A 17,734-nucleotide genomic window follows, 5' to 3' on the forward strand; every position below is an offset into this window, starting at 1 on the left:
ATTGAAGTTTCTAAGAACCAATCAACGAGCTGCACTTTGTCATGTTCAAATAGTCCGCCCAAAATAGGCTTCTTTGATTGGCTCTCGACCTGACTGTCTCGACGCTGAAGATAGCATTACGTAAAGGTTTTGGTTTGGGGATGGTGCTGCTTGGTATATCGTGAATCGCATTTATTTTACCGTATTTAGACAAATATGATCAATAGACCACGTCGGAAAAGAAACTGGTTGGAAAAACATTCTGAAGAAATCAATGTATTGACTCAATAATACAATAAGCCAATGTTCGATTATTATTTGTAAGTTCAGAAAGATGTGAAACTCACAAGCAGAAGCTACTCCTACACTTGCCACTATAGTATTTTTTTAAATTAAATTCAATAGGGATGACCCTACTTTACAGTTTTTCATTTATCGCAGCCATGTCTGGTCTACATTAACCGCGATAATCGAGGGATTACTGTTTATTCCTTACACGTCCACTAATGGCATTTGTGTGTCTGTAAATATTTTTTGGGTTGGGCTTTAATCCTTTAAAATACAGTAAATAGAAAAAAAACTTTTAGTTGTAAACAACAACAAAAAATACAGCAAGCCTGCCTTGAGTGGTAGGCGGGGCTTGTTCCCTTTCTCTCTTCCCCCACTCCCCTCCTCGGAAGTGGACACTAGCTGTCTACCTTTCCCAAATTTATTTTTATATTTAACAATAACACCCCCTACGAAAGCCAAGATGGACGATTGAGCCGAAAAACGGGTCACCGATTTCCCCGACTTTATTCATACTGAGAGGACCGGATGAAATCCAACTGTGGTTTTCTCCGCTTCGCAGGGGAGGTGAGGCTTTGGGCTCCGTCTACTTCCCGGATATAAAGCAGCTAGCTATTTAGATGCCTCGTTCAATTACTCACATCTGTGAGTGTTTTTAGTCGAATGCAACCAAATAGGGTTCTTCTTACTCATTAAGTAACAAATATATTCCTTCTCAAAGAAGTCATATAGTTTATCTGCGACATCAGGTCAACTAGCTAGCTAGCTAGCTGTACGGAAACTGAGAATAGCACAGTTCCATCGAATGGTTGGGTTTAACTCGAATACTCCCAAATTATCATTCCGTGAGACACGAAGACAATGATTGACAGGTCGACATTCTTTTACAATATAAAGATCAAAATTGTTATATTGTTCAATTTATTTCATTGCATAATAAAACACGTTATAACTCGTTTCCCAAGAAGTAGCCATATACACTTGTATTGACCTGTATCCCCTTGCAGGTAGCTGTATCCAGTGGGGAGGAAGGCTTAACCAGGGTGAGAAAGAATGAAGTTCTCCGAACCCTGGGGACTCCACAGGCTGGTTTTTCTTCTAGAGAAGGCCATGTCTAAGGAAGCCGATATGTGGAGGGGCTTCGTGCCAAAGAAGCCCACCTCACAGGTAGGTGCACACCTCTTATATTATATTATGCTCATGAGACCTGGTCAATAAAAGGCCATAACTCAAATTATGCTCATGAAACCTGGTCAATAAAAGGCCATAACTCAAAATAGTGACTCGCCGATGCTGATGTAAGGGTTGAATAGTACACAGTCATGCATGTTTGTCACTATAATTAGGATATAAAATAGAATGTTTGATTGTTCTGAGAACCGAAAGCTAGTTTCTAGTTTGGGAAAAAAATGTAAGGTTGCAGTTTTGGTAGCCCACAGGCGCACCAGCAATTTAAACAGTAATCAGCCACAGTTTAAACTTTGATCCTTGGTGATTGTTTAATCTACTAATCCAGTGTTCTGCGAAACACGGTGTTCAGAGAATTAGCTGATGTTGTGTCTTAAGTAGTAGCACATTCACATACCTGTCAACCTCTGCCGATAACTACCCTTATAAATGATTATGATTCCCCTTACAAACCCCCCAAAAACCTTACAAACACCGTACGAGTCGTACGGTGTTTGTAAGGTTTTTGGGGGGTTTGTAAGGGGAATCATAATCATTTATAAGGGAAGTTATCGGCAGAGGTTGACAGGTATGCATTCATACCAAAAATTGCGAGTGCTATTGTGAGCATGCGATCTATTAAAGAAAACCTTGACACAGTAATTTTATTTTTATTTTTTTTATTGCAGGATACAGATATCTCCCCGACTCAGCGGGACAAGGCCGTGTGCTGGCTGACGGAACTCCACGGCAGACTGCAGCTTTACCCAGAAACTCTGGTGTTAGCTGTTGGCATTCTGGACCGCTTCCTCTCTTCCATCAAGGTAAGGAAATGCAAAATATATAAGCTCGTTATTGCCATTGTGTGCCAGAGCAGTATATAGATTTAACATTACTCTATGCTCTTTGTCTACATCCCATTGAATTCTTCAGGCTCGTCCAAAGTACCTCCGCTGCATTGCGATTACCTCGTTCTTCCTGGCTGTCAAGACTTGGGAAGAGGACGAGGTAAACACAGAGGCAAGAAGTTTAGCAGAGGGATCAATTGCCTCACCAAAAAGTCTACCTTTGCCTTTCTCTCAGTGTGTACCCTCTCTGAAAGAGTTGGTCGCATCCAGCAGTTGTGGCTGTTCTCCATCAGAGATCCGGAGGATGGAAATTATCATCCTCGACAAATTGAACTGGGATCTTCACTACGCCACTCCGCTGGACTTCCTGCATATTGTAAGTCTTTACACATTACATCTTTAAAAAAAGACCATGTGTCATTAGGCGTTTTTTTTTTCTTAAAAAATAGACCAGGTATAATAAGGCACTTTTTTCTTAAAAAAATAGACCATGTATAGTAAGGCTTTTTTTTCTTAAAAAATAGACCATATATAGTAAGTTTTTTTTTTCTTAAAAAATAGACTATGTATAGTAAGGCTTTTTTTCTTCTTAAAAATAGACTATGTATGGTAAGGTTTTTTTTCTTCAAAAAATAGACCATGTATAGTAAGGCTATTTTTCTTAAAAAATAGACCATGTGTAGTACGGCTTTTTTTCCCCTTAAAAATAGACCATGTATAGTAAGGCGCTTTTTTCTTGAAAAAATAGACCATGTATTGTAAGGTGCCTTTTTCTTTAAAAATAGACCATGTATATAGTAAGGCTTTTAAATTTTTTATTTTTTATTTTTAGAATAGACCATGTATACTAAGGCGCTTTTTTAAATTTTATTTTTTAGAATAGATCATGTATAGTAAGGCACTTTTCCCCCCCAAAAAATACACCATGTATAGTAAGGTGCTTTTTCCCCCCCCAAAAATACACCAGACCTTTTTTCCCCCAAAATAGACCATGTATAGTATAGAAAGGCTTTTTTATTGAAAAATGTCTCCTGTATAGTAAGGCTTTTTTACTAGAATGTTGCATAACTTTGAAAACAATTTCAATATCTGCATTAGGGTGCTATCTTGTTTTAGTGGGAAACCAGTTTCCAATTTTTATGTGTATGTTTTTTTGATCACTATTTTCATAATTTACCTCTTTTCTGCAGTTCCATGCAATGGTGTTGTCATGTTGTTCTGGGCTGCTGGACTCGTTGTTGGGACTGAACCGTTCTCAACATCTTGCCATGCTCACTCGACGACTTTACCGCTGTTTGGAAGATCACTCACTCATTCAGGTACCAGTTGACCTATTTGTCAGGGAATATTATACTGTATAGACATGACCCTTAAACTGTTCGAATAGTTTGCATTTTCCCCGCTCTTATTCTGGGACTTTTATGTTGGTTCCTCTTAACCTAAAGCTGAGAGGATCCATGCTGGCCTTGGCACTCATCACTCTGGAACTGGAGACCTGCTGCCCTGACTGGCTGCCTCTCACCATTGAGCTGCTAAAGAAGGCGCAGGTACTGTAGCTACTTCTAATGTGTTGATCACAAAAACAAAATAAGCTTGGCCAGTGTAACAAGAACACATTGTGTAACATTAGAGTTAGTTATGTAAATGGAATTTGTGGCATTAAACAGTTGAGTGCTTAAGACAAAATAGATTGGATGATCTAAATAGCGCCATGACTCCTGTTTCTCAGATCGACACCTCCGAGTTGATTCGGAGTCGAGAGCTCGTCGCGTGCAGTCTTTCCACCTCGAGAGCTTCCCTGCCTCCAAACACTGTCTACATCTACCAACCTTTTCGCAGCCACCACACGCCGCAGCCTGCAGCCCGGATGCCTCGAGGTATGAACATTGCGCGATATGCAGTAGCGAATACGGCCGTGTACTAAAGAACCTCTTTTCAGGGGGGCTTACCACCATCTCCGTTGAATCTTCCACACCAGCAGCTAGAGCAGAGGAGCGGCAGCTCGCCCACCGCCTGCCGGCGCACTTCTCCCCCCCGAAAGCCTTCAGTCACCTCTACCGCCTACACCAAGTCACCTTACGCTGCAAGGCCTCCACGAAGCGCAAGGTAATGCCATTAAGCCAGCCGGGATCAAGCCCCCCAATTGTATTCATGGTTTGTACGCCTTGTCTTCAGGTGGAGGAGATGGAGGTGGACGACTTCTACGATGGAATCAAGCGTCTATACAACGAAGATGGTGTCTCGGCGGCGGCGAGGGCTGGGGCAGAGGAGGTCCTGGAAGTGGAGGGTGGCATCTCATCGCCATGCCCGCCGCTGCAGCCTGTATGCGGCTCGTAGAACGAGGTACCCACCCCCGCTTATCCCAACCTTCTCTCCACTGACATTTTCCAAAATCAACAAAGAACTTTGCGAGCAAACAATCCCAAACGTACGCTCAAATTCTCTACTCAAGTATCATACATATCACGAATGGGCCAGTATGATTTTGTCAGTGGTTTAGATGGTTTTGATAAGCACCATCTGTCCCCCTAAAAGCGTTCAGGTGTATTTAAGGTCAGCTCCCATCGTCTCCTTCAGCCAGAAACAGAGTCCCAAAAAAACTTTAACATAAAAAAAGAATAAAAACCTGCTGCTATTATTAGTTACATTTGTTGGACATATATTTATATAATTATATGAAAAAAAGTAATCTATTGTTTGTCATATTTTATTTGTTACCCTCTCTAATCTGTTGAAGAATTCACTGACTGCCCTTCAAGTCTCGAATTGTCACAAGATCGCTCCTATAGGAGCAGCTCCATGGCTTGAGTGGTTGGTTCGTGTGCGTTAGAACGCTAGTGTCCTGGGTTTAAATCCAAGGGCTGTCAAGTTGTATTCGTTATCCTCTCTAGTCTCTTGTAGTATTCATCGTCTCCTCTTCATGTCTAGAATTGTCACAAGACTGCTTCTATAGGAGCGATTCCGTGGACTGAGGGGTTAGGGCGTGGGCCTTTGAATGCTGGGGTCCTAGTTTTAATTCCAGAGGTTCGTCCACCTGTGTTGATTTGTTCGTTATCCTCTCTAGTGTCTTGTCTCCTCTTCATGTCTACAATTGTCACAAGATTACTTCTATAGGGCGGGTTAGTGCGTGGGGCTTAGAACGCTGAGGTCCTAGGTTCAAATCCAAGTCAATTCACCTTTGTGGGGTTGGCATGTTCTCACCAAGCCTGTGTGGGATTCCTAAAGTATGCATGGAAGATAGATTGGACACTCTACATTGCCTGGAGATCCTAATCCAGCACCCTTCTTGACCCTAGAGAGGATAAAGCGGTTTAAGAATATGAATGATTATTCCTGTATGGACGCATGAAAAGAGAACATTTTGATGTTTAGCAAAGAGCACTTTCCAATCGCACGCACGTTAAATGGCCGTGAAGTCCCTCGTGGCATTTTGCCATTGCCGACTTACCAAGTGAAGAATTCTCAGGGTGCTTTGGTTTGAAGTTGAAATGATCTTCCAAAGTCTGCAACTGCTGGATGTAAGTCATCTGGGGCAAAACACCCAAGTTCAATTCGAGATCTTAGTTCTTAACAGGGTCATGAATCTCCTTACATATTCCTATCAGACATACGCATGTTTTTGCATGTATCACGAACGGATCAAAGAAAGATTTGGACTCAATGTTATTTTGTGTCGCGAAAACACAAGAGCATTATCAGAGAAAGCATGAGAAATTTACGCGCTTTTGTCTGAGTTGAACGCAGTTGAAACAAAATGAGTTGTTTACATAAGTCAACACGTGCTCTGATTTAATAGTATTTGTTTTGTTCCTGTAAAAAAAAAACTCTGTATTACCTGCTGGAGGGGTCCGCTGGTTCCTGCTCCCAAAACCTGAATGCATAAACGTCAAGCAAATAAAAAGAGAAGGACAACTGATTACATCATCAGATGTTTTTTGTTAATGTACTAATGGGTGATGTATCGATTACAGTAATAAGGTTTCAATACATACATTCCAAAGAGGAAAAAAAGCCTTACTATACGTACATGGTCTATTTTGAAGAAAAAAAAGCCTTACTGTACTATGTCGAAACAACATAGTAGTAAGGCTTTTTTTTTCGTAAAAAACGACATGGTATAGTAAGGCTTTTTTCTTTTAAAAAAAACGACAGTATAGTCAGGCTTTTTTTCTAAAAATAAATGACATAGTATAGTAAGGCTTTTTTTCTTAAAAAATAGTAAGGGCTTTTTTCTTTAAAAAGCGAGATAGTATAGTAAGGCTTTTTTTCCATAAAAAAACGACGGTATAGTAAGGCATTTTTCTTAATAAACGACATAGTATAGTAAGGCTTTTTTCCTTTAAAAAAAACAACATAGTACTACTACTTATTATATATATATATTTTTCTAAAGTCGAGGGCGTTCCCTGAATTGACGTCACATTGGTGAGCCGGAAGTCAAACGGACCGGAAAAGAATGAAAACAAAAAGACTTTATTTGATACGTATTACCATGTCAGAGTTCAAAGGTCGGCTCCACCCTTCAAAATGGCGGATGAGCCAGCTGCCAGTCCTTTGGTAGACTGCAGGCAGCTCAGAAGTGACGATTTACCGAAGAAAGACCCGATAAAGTTCTCACAGGACACGGTACGTTGTCATTTGGGGATTTCGAAGCCCCATTTCTCATTTGAAGAGTGCTTTATGACGGTAGTAGCATGCTTCGATCGCGTGATGTGGCCCAATGTGGATGCAGACAGTAAAATGTTTGCAAACAAATTGGCTACATTGCGTTACCTACAGCTCTTAATGTTTCATTCCATTGTGTGTTTCAGTTCCTCAACGAACAAGGATTGCTGAGAAACATCAAGAATGGGGCCATAACAGCCAAAAAGGAGCAACTTGTCGACGCCATAATGAGCTGTTTGTCAGCAAAGTGAGTCTTTTTTTTTTAAATAGTAGTTTCTATTTACTATATCCGTGTAATCATTAAATATCAGCTTTCGGTATTCACGGCTTTGCTAAATTAGCTTGTTTTTCATTATGATACATTCCAATTTTGAATGAAAACACTAACTGGCTTGGCGGTGATTTTTTTTTTTTTTTTTTAAATAGCAACAACTTGTGTGGATAACTCACACCCACATAAATGCCATCAGTGGAGGTGTAAGGAATAAACAGTACACTTTTATAGAATATAGACATTTCCTTTCACTTTCTTAAAGGAAGACCTCAGGGCTTGGACCATTTAATTTTTTTTTATTTTAAATGCGTTTGAGACATTCAGTCAACAAAAGCGCAGGGGCCATTTTTCACTTGAGTTTAAACATGATAAAATAACAATTTTCCCTCATAGGCCTCCAAACTGGTCCTCGAGGGCTGCTGTGGGTGCAGGTTTTGGTTCCAACAGATCCAACATTAACAGTTTAACCAATGGGGTTTTTCTGCTGAAAAAAGAATCACATGAATGCAATCCAGTGATTGGACTACTAGGATACCAGATTGGAATGAAAACCTGCACCCTCCACTGCCCTTTCTGGAATAGTTTGGGGACCACTGGTCAAATGAGCAATTCTATAATCATGCTGCGTTTTGTAGAGGTTTAAAGCCACGGATGTACACGGTGGAAGAGGTGACAGCTGTCATGAAGTCAAGGCAAAGGTTGTGGACGATGTAGGACCCAAGTGTTTCAGGTTATTTATTTTCTTGTAATGTGTACTAAACCTACTTATTGTGTATCTTGCTTCTCTTCAGTGTCCACCCAAGTTTACCAAATCAACGCTGAAGAAAGATGACCAGACAAACTTCCCCAAAAAGGGTGACATTGCTGGATGGCACACTTTTTGACACCAACATCCCCTCAGGTACTTGTCTCCAACTCTGGTCCTCAGGGTCCCTATCCAGTATGCTTTCCATATCTCCCACCACATTTGAATCAAATGATCAAGATGTGATGGAAAATAAACTGGACAGGGGCCGTCAAGGACTGCAGTTGGAGGTTATTTATTTTCTTGTAATGTGTATCTTGCTTCTCTTCAGTGTCCACCCAAGTTTACCAAATCAACGCTGAAGAAAGATGACCAGACAAACTTCCCCAAAAAGGGTGACATTGCTGGATGGCACACTTTTTGACACCAACATCCCCTCAGGTACTTGTCTCCAACTCTGGTCCTCAGGGTCCCTATCCAGTATGCTTTCCATATCTCCCACCACATTTGAATCAAATGATCAAGATGTGATGGAAAATAAACTGGACAGGGGCCGTCAAGGACTGCAGTTGGAGGTTATTTATTTTCTTGTAATGTGTATCTTGCTTCTCTTCAGTGTCCACCCAAGTTTACCAAATCAATGCTGAAGAAAGATGACCAGACAAACTTCCCCAAAAAGGGTGACATTGGTGGATGGCACACTTTTTGACACCAACATCCTCTCAGGTACTTGTCATTATAGAGCAGGTGTCTCCAACTCTGGTCCTCAGGGTTCCTATCCAGTATGCTTTCAAATAATCTGGACAGGGGCCCTCAAGGACTGCAGTTGGAGATGCCTCTTATAAAGACTCAGATCATTTTTAAGTCTCCCTGTTTCTGCAGTGGATGTCTAATATTTATATATTTTTTCCTCCTAGGGCTTTAATATTGTGCCTTCTTTTGCAGTGGGATGAAGGCCTGCTGACTGAGGAAAATAGAGCCTTTCTAATGTTGGTAAAACCTAACTTTTAACCCTGTCCATTTTTTTTTTATGTTGGACTTAGTCTATTGACCCTGTTTTTTATTTTCCAGAGTGTCAATAAGAGATTCTTTGTCCATGCACAGCGACACAACCTTATCTTTAAATGCTGGAAGGCTTGTGGACCAATTCTGATAACCCCTTTTTGTGGAAAAATAAAAGTTCTTGAAATGTACATATGCATTTTTTTTGCTAGTTATATGAAGAAAAAAACACAAGTTGCTTGACATTTGAAAGTTTTTATTCAAAGGTACACACAGTGTTCTCCACCTGTAGACAAAACACTTAGGCAAATTTCAACAGCACTTATAATGAAAAAAAAAATGGTTTTTTTAGCCTAAAACACAACATTATACTTAGGCAAAAAACTTGTTTTTTTAATTATAAAACACTTAGGATATAAACACCAAAAAAAGACCATTGAGGGTCTTGGGTCTTTTTTCTCCAAGTGTTTTAACAAAGACAATTGACACTCAAATCTCTTTTATTAAAATTTCTGACTGAAAAAAAGAAGTGAGATCCTCCTTACCTTAAGGATCTGGTCACCATGAGCCAGAACACTCTGGACTTCACCTAAGAGGAGGGAGAGTAAATTTAGTCAATAAAATAGATCTGGATGAATACTTGGATATTCGACAATAAACTAACCTCTCAGAAGACTGCGTTCAGAGATGAGGCATCACTTGGAGACCCTCCAAAGTCTGGACCTGATGTGTGTAAAAAAAAAAGGAGCAAACGTTAGCATATTTAGACACTGGAGATTCAACAAATAGACTTACATTTTTGTTGTTAAATCTAGTTTTACCTTGAGAAAACCAAAGATGATGCTAAACGGGGGAAACTTCATTTAACAAAGCTATTTAGGAGTTGCCAAACAACTAATACAGGAAGAGAAATCTTACAGAGTTCAGAGACACCGCATCATCTTCAAGTGGGCAACCTGGGAAGATCACCTGGACATGGACCTGATGTGTGCAAAAAAAAGCAAAAGTTAGCATATTTAGACACTGGAGATTCAACAAATAGACTTACATTTTTGTTGTTAAATCTAGTTTTACCTTGATGAGAAGACCAAAGATGATGCTAAACGGGGGAAACTTCATTTAACAAAGCTATTTAGGAGTTGCCAAACAACTAATACAGTTCAGAGACGCCGCATCATCTTCAAGTGGGCACCCTGGGAAGATCACCTGGACATGGACCTGATGTGTGCAAAAAAAAAAAAAAACAAAGAAGAAGCAAAAGTTGTCATATACAGAGACTGGAGATTCAACAGATGGGATTAGTTTTACCTGTAACCTCAAGGGTTTGAGTGTCCTGGGGCACACGGGAAGAACTGCATCTTGATTTTACCAAGCTATTTGGGAGTTGACAAACAATTATTACATGAAACAGAAATCTTACAATAAATGATCAAGATAAAGAATGAAAATATGTTAGTGAGTGATCCGTGCTAATTTCCCTTTTCCAGACAAGGCGATTAAATATACAGACTGAAGTTAACAGCTAGGAGTAAGTTGGCTTAACAACTTTTGATTAAAATGATTTGTTTAGCACTCGCAGTGAAAACTATCAGTACATACATCATTTTGGAGTGAGCCTTTAACTAACAAACTGTCCGTTGATATCTCGGCTTTGTTTGAATCCACTAAAAGTCTTTCTACACGACTCGAAAATGGAGAAAACAGACTATAGATCTCTTAGTATTAACATCAAGACGACGCTTGACGTGGTCAAATGGAAAGCGTTGTCGTGACGCTAATGCTAAGATAGCTTGTCACATGTGGCACAGAGCCCAAACGTAAATTGTCGACGGTGCGGTCAACCTGGCATTAAACTTACAGATTTGTTGGCGGTTTTGCTCAATTGATTCCTAAAAAATCTGCCGGTAGCGTGATAAAAATGCACTTAGGCCAGTAAATGGCTCGACGCCTTACCTCGTTGGCGTGCTTACACGGCCATCAGCATGGACACGGCTGTTGGAGAAGACGAGGCACTGCGCATGTGCTTGATTTATTCCGCTGCCTTGAAGATAGGCCACGCCCACATCGCCCCGCCATATTGAAAGTGGAAAAGATGGTGGCTTGCTTACTGTGCTCCACTAGGTGCTTTGTCTTCCCAACTCTGTCTATGTTTTGAAGATGACATAGTATAATGGTCATGATTTTTGTGGTCTTGATCCTATAAAACAGTGTGTCTCATATCATTATCTGTAATGCCGTACTTTTTTTTTTTTAAAACTGCTTCACTATACCTGGTCATATTTTTAAAAAAAAGCCTTACCATACATGGTTACAGATTATAGTACTGAATATTGAGCACGTCCGGTCAGAATCAAACAGTTCCAAAATAACTGCAGTGTCTTAAAAAGCCTTACTATATTATGTCGTTTTTAAAGAAAAAAGCCTTACTATACATGGTCGTTTTTTAAAGAAAAAAGCCTTACTATACTATGTCGTTTTTTAAGAAAAAAAGCCTTACTATACATGGTCATTTTTAAGAAAAAAAGCCTTACTATACTATGTCGTTTTTTAAGAAAAAAAAGCCTTACTATACATGGTCATTTTTAAGGAAAAAAGACTTACTATACAGTGTGCCTGGTTTTCCGTCTCCTTGTACCCTAAGATCGGCTGGCCACCGATTCAGGATGTCCGCCGCCTCTGGCCTGGAGACAGCTGGGATTGGCTCCAGCATCCCCCGCTAGCCTAATGAGGATAAAGCGGTTCAGAAAATGAGATGAGATGAGGCTTACTATACATGGTCAATTGTTTAAAGAAAAAGCTTTACTATACTATGTCATTTTTTAAGAAAAAAAAAGCCTTACTATACTATGTCGTTTTTTAAGAAAAAACGCCTTACTATACTATGTCGTTTTTTAAGAAAAAAAGCCTTACTATACTATGTCGTTTTTTAAGAAAAAAAAGCCTTACTATACTATGTCGTTTTTTAAGAAAAAAAGCCTTACTATACTATGTTGTTTTTTAAGAAAAAAAGGCTTGCTATACTATGTCGTTTTTAAAGAGAAAAAGCCTTACTATACTATGTCGTTTTTTAAAGTAAAAAAGCCTTACTATACTATGTCGTTTTTAAGAAAAAAAGCCTTGCTATACTATGTCGTTTTTAAAGAGAAAAAGCCTTACTATACTATGTCGTTTTTTAAAGTAAAAAAGCTTTACTATACTATGTGGTTTTTTAAAGAAAAAAAGCCTAACTATACTAAGTCGTTTTTTTAAGAAAAAAAGCCTTACTATACTATGTCGGTTTTTAGGAAAAACAGCCTTACTATACTATGTCGTTTTTTAAAGAAAAAAAGCCTTATTATACAAAGTCGTTTTTTAGGGAAAAAAAGCCTTACTATACTATGTCGTTTTTTAAAGAAAAAAAGCCTTATTATACAAAGTCGTTTTTTTAAGAAAAAAAGCCTTACTATACTAAGTCGTTTTTTAAAGAAAAAAAGCCTAACTATACTAAGTCGTTTTTTAAAGAAAAAAAGCCTTACTATACTATGTCGGTTTTTAGGAAAAAAAGCCTTACTATACTATGTCATTTTTTTAAAGAAAAGAGGCCTTACTATACTATGTCATTTTTCAAGAAAAAAAAAAAGCCTTACTATACTATGTCGTTTTTTAAGAAAAAAAAAGCCTTACTATACTGTCGTTTTTAGGAAAACTTTGAAAACATTTTATTTGAGGCCCAAGTGTGTGTAACATTCCTGTGTTTTCTGTACTAGTCTAGTCTAGTACTCAGCCTTCACTTTATCAATACCAACTGTAAACATGTCACTCTTACTTTTGGATTGATACCCTTGGAATTACTGCTTGGGAATTGAAGCAAACAACACAGGCTATGGTTGGTTAAAAGTGGACAAATATATTTAATATGCATCACTTTTTGTCCAGTTTAAGACGTCATAAAAATACTGCTCAAGGAAATAGACATCACTATACATTAAAATAAACCTTGTTATATTTGGCCTATTGTTCATTGTGCTTGCGAATTATAATAAAGTTTGATACGGTTAAGCAAAACAAATAATTGTTTCCATTCAACATAGAAAGAGCATCGTAGAAAACTAAAATCTTTGCAGGTTTAAAAACAACAGTGTTAAAAATAAAGGTTTTAAAACATATTAGTCCTGATGTCTGAGTGCGTTTCAACCTTTGGGATGTTTTGTTTTGAAAAACAATGACATCAAAAAATCTATAAGTACTTCTAGTGCATTTGGAAAGCTGTTGATAACTAACAGTAAACCACTAACCTTAAAAGGTGGCTATTAAGGACACGCCTAAACAGCTTTAGCAGATGTGATATTCAGTCCGTTTATAAACAAAGCCACTCAGCCATCTGACTTGTAGCCATGGAAACGACTTAGTGGATTCTGTTTTAAAAACGCAGCGATGGATGACGAGCGTTTGACTTTGCTTCCGGAGACGATCTTCGGCTTTTCTCCCCGCGAGGCGAACGACAGGTGATGGCGTCGATGGCGGCGCCGCTGACGGGGCTTCTCCTCGGCGTGGCCTTCGGCCGCGGGAGACCGACTCGGCACCCCGGCGGCCCCGCGCGCCGGCGCCCCCAGTAGGTGGAAGACTTCCTGAGATTCGCTGGTGTTCAGGTACTGCCAAGGCTTCTTCCCGGCGGTGTCTCGCAGCTCCACGTCGGCGTTGAACTTGTTGACCAGCAGGCGTATCATGTTCTTGTGGCCGTGGACGGCGGCGATGTGAAGTGGCGTTTGTCCGCAAGATGCCTTGGCGTTGATGTCCAATGCCAAACCGGCCTTTTGGACGCCATACCTGGAAAAAAAATCAGTACAAATGTTGATCAAACTGTGCACAAATTTCAATGAATTCAACGTTTAAACCCGCTTATACAGCCTAAGCAGCCCAAGTCAAAGCACTGCCGTATTTCCCAATATCGAGCAATACCAGAGCGTGTTGAGAACTCGGTGGTCTCCGTGCTTGGCGATCCAGTGCAGAACCGTGAAACCGGAAATGAAGTCTCGTCTGTGAAGGAGCGTGGCGTCCTCTCGGAACAACGAGTAGATGTCTGGCCACGCCCCCGACGCCCCTTTCACCAGCCACTCGTGTTCTCGCCCGTCCAAAGGAACCTGGGACTGATCATCAAGCAAGAAAAGTTCAGGGACCGTCATTTGGCCGATATGGAATTGCCTGTAACTTATAAAAACAATTGAGAAGGGCTCAACAAACTGTAATTACTTGTTTGTTTTACAATTTTTGCAAACAAAAATTATATTCAGTTCATTGTTATTTATATTTTAAATGACTGTCAGGATGACATGTCTGTTCTTTGTTTTGGATCTTAGCGAATGAGATTATCAAAAAATGCGACTTACAAATATATTTTTCCCTTTCAGTGTGCATTTGCTTGTCAAAGTGGCGGCCCGGGGGCCAAATCTGGCCCGCCGCATCATTTTGTGTGGCCCGGGAAAGTAAATCATGAGTGCCGACTTTCTCTTTTAGGATCAAATTAAAATGAAGAGTAGAGATGTATATTAAATTTCCTGATTTCCCCCTTTTAAATCAATAATTGTATTTTTTTAATCCATTTTTTCTGTGTTTTTAGTTCAAAAATCATTTTGTAAAATCTAAAAATATATTTAAAAAAGCTAAAATAAACATTGTTTTAGATCTATAAAAAACTGAATATTCAGGGCTTTTAATCCATTAAAAAAAAATCTAAATATTCTATCTAAAATGGTCCGGCCCACGTGAAATCAAGTTGACGTTAAAGCGGCCCGCAAACCAACCCGAGTCTGACACCCTTGTCTTATAATCTGCAAAATACGGCATTTTCTGAAACTCAATTGCTCCATAAAAAGTTACATTTCAAAGCCACCAACGCCATCCTTACCTCCTTATTTGGGCTTTCGTGACGGGCGCCGGTTACGAGCGGAACGCGCTTCCCTTTGGCGTCGGCGTGGGCTTCGGCCAAGTCCGCCAGGCTGTTGCAGGACGACAGCGAGGACGACGACAGGTTGTAATGGAGGCTGAGCGAGGACGAGATCCGGTGGAGGCGCTTCCGTCGGGCCGCTTCGTTCCCCCTGGCTCCCTCCTCCGCCTCTTCTCGGAGGAGCCGATCGAGGTCGGCGCCCATGCTGCGGCACATCCTGCCGCTCAGCTTGCCGCCGCCGCCACCGCGCCGGGCCCGCGTCGGGCTGAGACGCCGAGCCGGCGACGAGGCGGAGCAGTCGCTCGACTCGTGGTCGTCGTACAGATTACCTGCCGGATGAGACGAATCATTTCAAGTTGGCCAAAAAGATGGGCGAATGACCTGAAGAGCTGAAGTTCGAGTCCTGGCGCCGACCTGACGAGTGGCGCCATTGCGTTTCATCGAGCACGAGTTGCCGGTTCAGATGGTCGGAGGACTTATGTAACGGGGCCACGTGGGCGGATGCCCTTTTATCTGGCAGCGTGCCCGTGGAGTGATGCCAGGGTGCCGACAACCTCGGATCTGGGGGTCGCTGGGGGACCTCAAGAGTTTTCAAAGCGTCCATCGAGGCACCTGATCACATAACATGAACAAAATAATCCTGCCATGTTGTAACAGGGTACAAAAGTCAAATATTTAGATGAAAAACAGCTATGGAGAATTGTTTTAATATTAGCATTTTGCATATGTCAAAACTGTGGATGTCCAAGTGATCCATCTCCAATTGCTGTCTATGGAATAATGCATGTACTCCAATTTAAGAATACAAAAAGTACTGTAAAATTGTCTAATGTTTTGCTTGCAACTCATCTTTTTGTTGTTGTCACAATAAAGGGCACCCCAAAACAAATATTGTTTATGTTTTTGATCTTTATGAACAAGCTAACTGGGCACTAATTTGCTTTATGTATTAATTGGCTGTTTTTAACTATTTTTGGGCAAAATACCCAAAGCATATCCAAGTTTTTCTTAGTCATTTATTTCACCTTAGTTCACTTGATTTGTTTTTAATAGATGCAGACAACTAACCATATCCTTTGTGAAAATATAATAGTCTTGCATTTATGCCTAATATGTTTTTTTTATATTAAAACAAGAACCAGTGATCAAGTACTGTATTTCTTCCACATACATTTCTTTTTAACAAAAAGGAGATCTTTTGGAAAACTTGGCATGCAAAAGAGATCAGTTTTGGATTCCGCAACAAAAAATTAATTCAACCAAATATTGTGTCCCCAATACTTTTGGTGACTACCATTTTCAGCCAAATTTTAGAATAGGCCTCAGCAAAACAAAATTCCGCAAATGATCATCATCTAGATTCCTGCTTCTTTTGCCCATTTTATTTGTAAATGACAAAACATTTGCCCGAGAATGCCCTTTAAAAAGGGATTGCACACATCCTTACCTGCCGTCAAGTCTTGCATTTCAGTGCTGCCGTGTCTCCCAGCTGGCCAATCGCTGCCGGGGAATCCGGCGTCCGACGGAGAAGTCAAGATGCTGTCGTGGCTGCCGGACATCCACGTTTTCTCGGTTGCACTCCAGACTTTTCTGTTGGCCAATGCAACCCCTACGGGTTGGGAATAGCGCCTGTCCTCGTCTTCAGTTCTCTCTGGTAATGGCGCTGGCAAGCTCCGCCGGGTGGGCACGGACCCCCCGGGGGGACATTCGGGAAGAGCATCCTGTCCCGCCCTTGGCTGGAAGACCGATTCGGGACTCCAACCTGGGCGGGAATGAAGAAGCCGACCAGCATTGGCCATATCGTGGACATGAATTGTAGGAATCTCTGTTGACGAGGAGGCGTTGGGGTGCCCCTGGTGACTGCCCGGGGGTCCCGCTGCCAGCTTCAAATTGGGTTCTTCGTCTTCATCCTCATCATAAGAGACTGCAGTTTTATAGCTCTGCCTGTGCCTGACTCGGCGAGGCTGAACAACAGCAAGACTGCTATGTTTTGGTTTCATGTCAAGACCTCCAAGAGGTTCCTGGGGGCCTTTTGGGGATCTTGGAGGTGGCACCTGTTGGCTGATTGCTCTAGGCTGGTCCGAGACCTTCTGTTGACCCGCTTGGGCATGGATCTGTCTCGGGATGGGGTACTCTGGGCGTGTCTGGTCCAAGATTGGAGCGTGAGTCAATACTGGAAGTGCTTTCGGTCTCCGGTTGAGATTAGTTTCTACATTATTGTTGTTGTTGTTCAGCATGATCCCGGCCGCCGGAAGGACGATTTTCACGTCAGATTCTCTTGGGAGAGTCGGAATGGTCGCCTCTGGAAGTGCTGCTTTTTGCCGAAGCTTGTCTCTGCTCCAAGCCGGGTTCAAGGTAGACTTAGGCGGCGGAGGCTCAGCAGATCCACGGTCGGACGTCCCGAAAATCGCGTCCCCGCCGACGATCGGTGCCGGAACCCGGAATTTCTTCCTGAGCACGACGTGCGAGACGCCATGCTCCTGTTTGACCGTGGCCACGCAGTTGACAAACATTTTGAAAAGTTCCCGGTTCCGTACCTGGTCCGCGTGCTCCCGCAGAAAGCCCTTAAAGTGGTGCAGCAGTTCGGCATTCTTCACCGATCCGCCTTTGCTCTGCAGGAAATGTAAAACAGAGTCTTGTGTGAAATCCGCGTCCATTACGAGCTCGTTAGTTCCAGCCTTGTGGGGTTCGAAGATCGTCAGTTGGTCGGATTGCAAGTATAATTAAACCCCACCCACTTCAGGTATTTAACCCTTTTCTCGCAGGTAAGCCGGAGGAATTGGCCAAGTATACGTCTGCGTCCGACCATTGTTGGAAATAACCGCAAAATACGCACACTATTC

At 41.3% G+C, this 17,734-nt stretch overlaps 3 protein-coding genes and 1 long non-coding RNA gene across 16 annotated transcripts; 2 read left to right on the forward strand and 2 right to left on the reverse strand.

The window, feature by feature from the left end:
* The first annotated feature begins 618 nt into the window (after positions 1 to 618).
* On the forward strand, positions 619 to 6,198 carry ccni (cyclin I). 2 transcript variants are annotated; one of them, XM_077622745.1, is made up of 10 exons: positions 619 to 834; positions 1,275 to 1,434; positions 2,124 to 2,258; positions 2,368 to 2,442; positions 2,518 to 2,658; positions 3,473 to 3,601; positions 3,728 to 3,829; positions 4,012 to 4,159; positions 4,222 to 4,388; positions 4,458 to 6,198. In XM_077622745.1, exons 2-10 carry the CDS (start codon positions 1,321 to 1,323, stop codon positions 4,617 to 4,619), a joined length of 1,173 nt encoding a protein of 390 aa, XP_077478871.1. In that variant the 5' UTR covers positions 619 to 834; positions 1,275 to 1,320; the 3' UTR covers positions 4,620 to 6,198. The 2 variants fall into 2 exon arrangements, with proteins under 2 accessions (XP_077478871.1, XP_077478872.1); XM_077622746.1 differs by lacking the exon at positions 619 to 834 and adding an exon at positions 931 to 1,139.
* Positions 6,199 to 6,357: 159 nt separating this feature from the next.
* Positions 6,358 to 9,159, forward strand: LOC144090865 (peptidyl-prolyl cis-trans isomerase FKBP3-like). 11 transcript variants are annotated; one of them, XM_077622755.1, is made up of 8 exons: positions 6,615 to 6,908; positions 7,094 to 7,194; positions 7,857 to 7,919; positions 8,013 to 8,122; positions 8,298 to 8,407; positions 8,583 to 8,692; positions 8,912 to 8,955; positions 9,038 to 9,159. In XM_077622755.1, the coding sequence occupies exons 1-4, from the start codon at positions 6,810 to 6,812 to the stop codon at positions 8,041 to 8,043; spliced, it is 294 nt and encodes a 97-aa protein (XP_077478881.1). In that variant the 5' UTR covers positions 6,615 to 6,809; the 3' UTR covers positions 8,044 to 8,122; positions 8,298 to 8,407; positions 8,583 to 8,692; positions 8,912 to 8,955; positions 9,038 to 9,159. The 11 variants fall into 11 exon arrangements, 9 of the variants coding, with proteins under 9 accessions (XP_077478874.1, XP_077478876.1, XP_077478875.1 ...); XM_077622752.1 differs by having other exon boundaries at positions 6,626 to 6,908; positions 7,857 to 7,931; XM_077622748.1 differs by lacking the exon at positions 8,298 to 8,407 and having other exon boundaries at positions 6,358 to 7,017; positions 7,857 to 7,931; positions 8,013 to 8,076.
* Positions 9,160 to 9,398: 239 nt separating this feature from the next.
* Positions 9,399 to 11,777, reverse strand: LOC144090989 (uncharacterized). 2 transcript variants are annotated; one of them, XR_013305565.1, is made up of 6 exons: positions 11,570 to 11,777; positions 10,922 to 11,165; positions 10,277 to 10,341; positions 10,043 to 10,186; positions 9,633 to 9,691; positions 9,399 to 9,557 (listed from the first exon to the last, which is right to left on the reverse strand). It is a non-coding gene; the product is annotated as an uncharacterized LOC144090989 (long non-coding RNA). The 2 variants fall into 2 exon arrangements; XR_013305564.1 differs by having other exon boundaries at positions 9,633 to 9,949; positions 11,570 to 11,774.
* A 1,056-nt stretch (positions 11,778 to 12,833) lies between these two features.
* On the reverse strand, positions 12,834 to 17,626 carry sowahb (sosondowah ankyrin repeat domain family member B). Its single transcript, XM_077623522.1, has 5 exons — positions 16,339 to 17,626; positions 15,306 to 15,503; positions 14,853 to 15,220; positions 13,907 to 14,094; positions 12,834 to 13,774 (listed from the first exon to the last, which is right to left on the reverse strand). The coding sequence occupies exons 1-5, from the start codon at positions 17,546 to 17,548 to the stop codon at positions 13,321 to 13,323; spliced, it is 2,418 nt and encodes an 805-aa protein (XP_077479648.1). The 5' UTR covers positions 17,549 to 17,626; the 3' UTR covers positions 12,834 to 13,320.
* Between the last annotated feature and the right edge of the window lie 108 nt (positions 17,627 to 17,734).

Source organism: Stigmatopora argus, chromosome 16 (genome assembly GCF_051989625.1).
Source record: "Stigmatopora argus isolate UIUO_Sarg chromosome 16, RoL_Sarg_1.0, whole genome shotgun sequence".
Taxonomy (NCBI): Eukaryota; Metazoa; Chordata; class Actinopteri; order Syngnathiformes; family Syngnathidae; genus Stigmatopora; species Stigmatopora argus.

What these genes read in the sequence shown, in the direction of transcription:
- ccni (XM_077622745.1), top strand. Translation starts at nt 1,321, where the DNA reads ATGAAGTTCTCCGAACCCTGGGGACTCCACAGGCTGGTTTTTCTTCTA. An exon ending in CAAAGAAGCCCACCTCACAG is followed by an intron (nt 1,435 to 2,123) that starts GTAGGTGCACAC and finishes TTTTTATTGCAG; the next exon opens with GATACAGATATCTCCCCGAC. An exon ending in GCTTCCTCTCTTCCATCAAG is followed by an intron (nt 2,259 to 2,367) that starts GTAAGGAAATGC and finishes TGAATTCTTCAG; the next exon opens with GCTCGTCCAAAGTACCTCCG.
- LOC144090865 (XM_077622749.1), top strand. Translation starts at nt 6,810, where the DNA reads ATGGCGGATGAGCCAGCTGCCAGTCCTTTGGTAGACTGCAGGCAGCTC. An exon ending in ATGAGCTGTTTGTCAGCAAA is followed by an intron (nt 7,195 to 7,856) that starts GTGAGTCTTTTT and finishes TGCGTTTTGTAG; the next exon opens with AGGTTTAAAGCCACGGATGT. An exon ending in GACAAACTTCCCCAAAAAGG is followed by an intron (nt 8,077 to 8,582) that starts GTGACATTGCTG and finishes GCTTCTCTTCAG; the next exon opens with TGTCCACCCAAGTTTACCAA.
- sowahb (XM_077623522.1), bottom strand. Translation starts at nt 17,548, where the DNA reads ATGGACGCGGATTTCACACAAGACTCTGTTTTACATTTCCTGCAGAGC. An exon ending in AATGCAAGACTTGACGGCAG is followed by an intron (nt 15,504 to 16,338) that starts GTAAGGATGTGT and finishes TTATGTGATCAG; the next exon opens with GTGCCTCGATGGACGCTTTG. An exon ending in CGAGTTCTCAACACGCTCTG is followed by an intron (nt 13,775 to 13,906) that starts GTATTGCTCGAT and finishes TTTTTTTTCCAG; the next exon opens with GTATGGCGTCCAAAAGGCCG.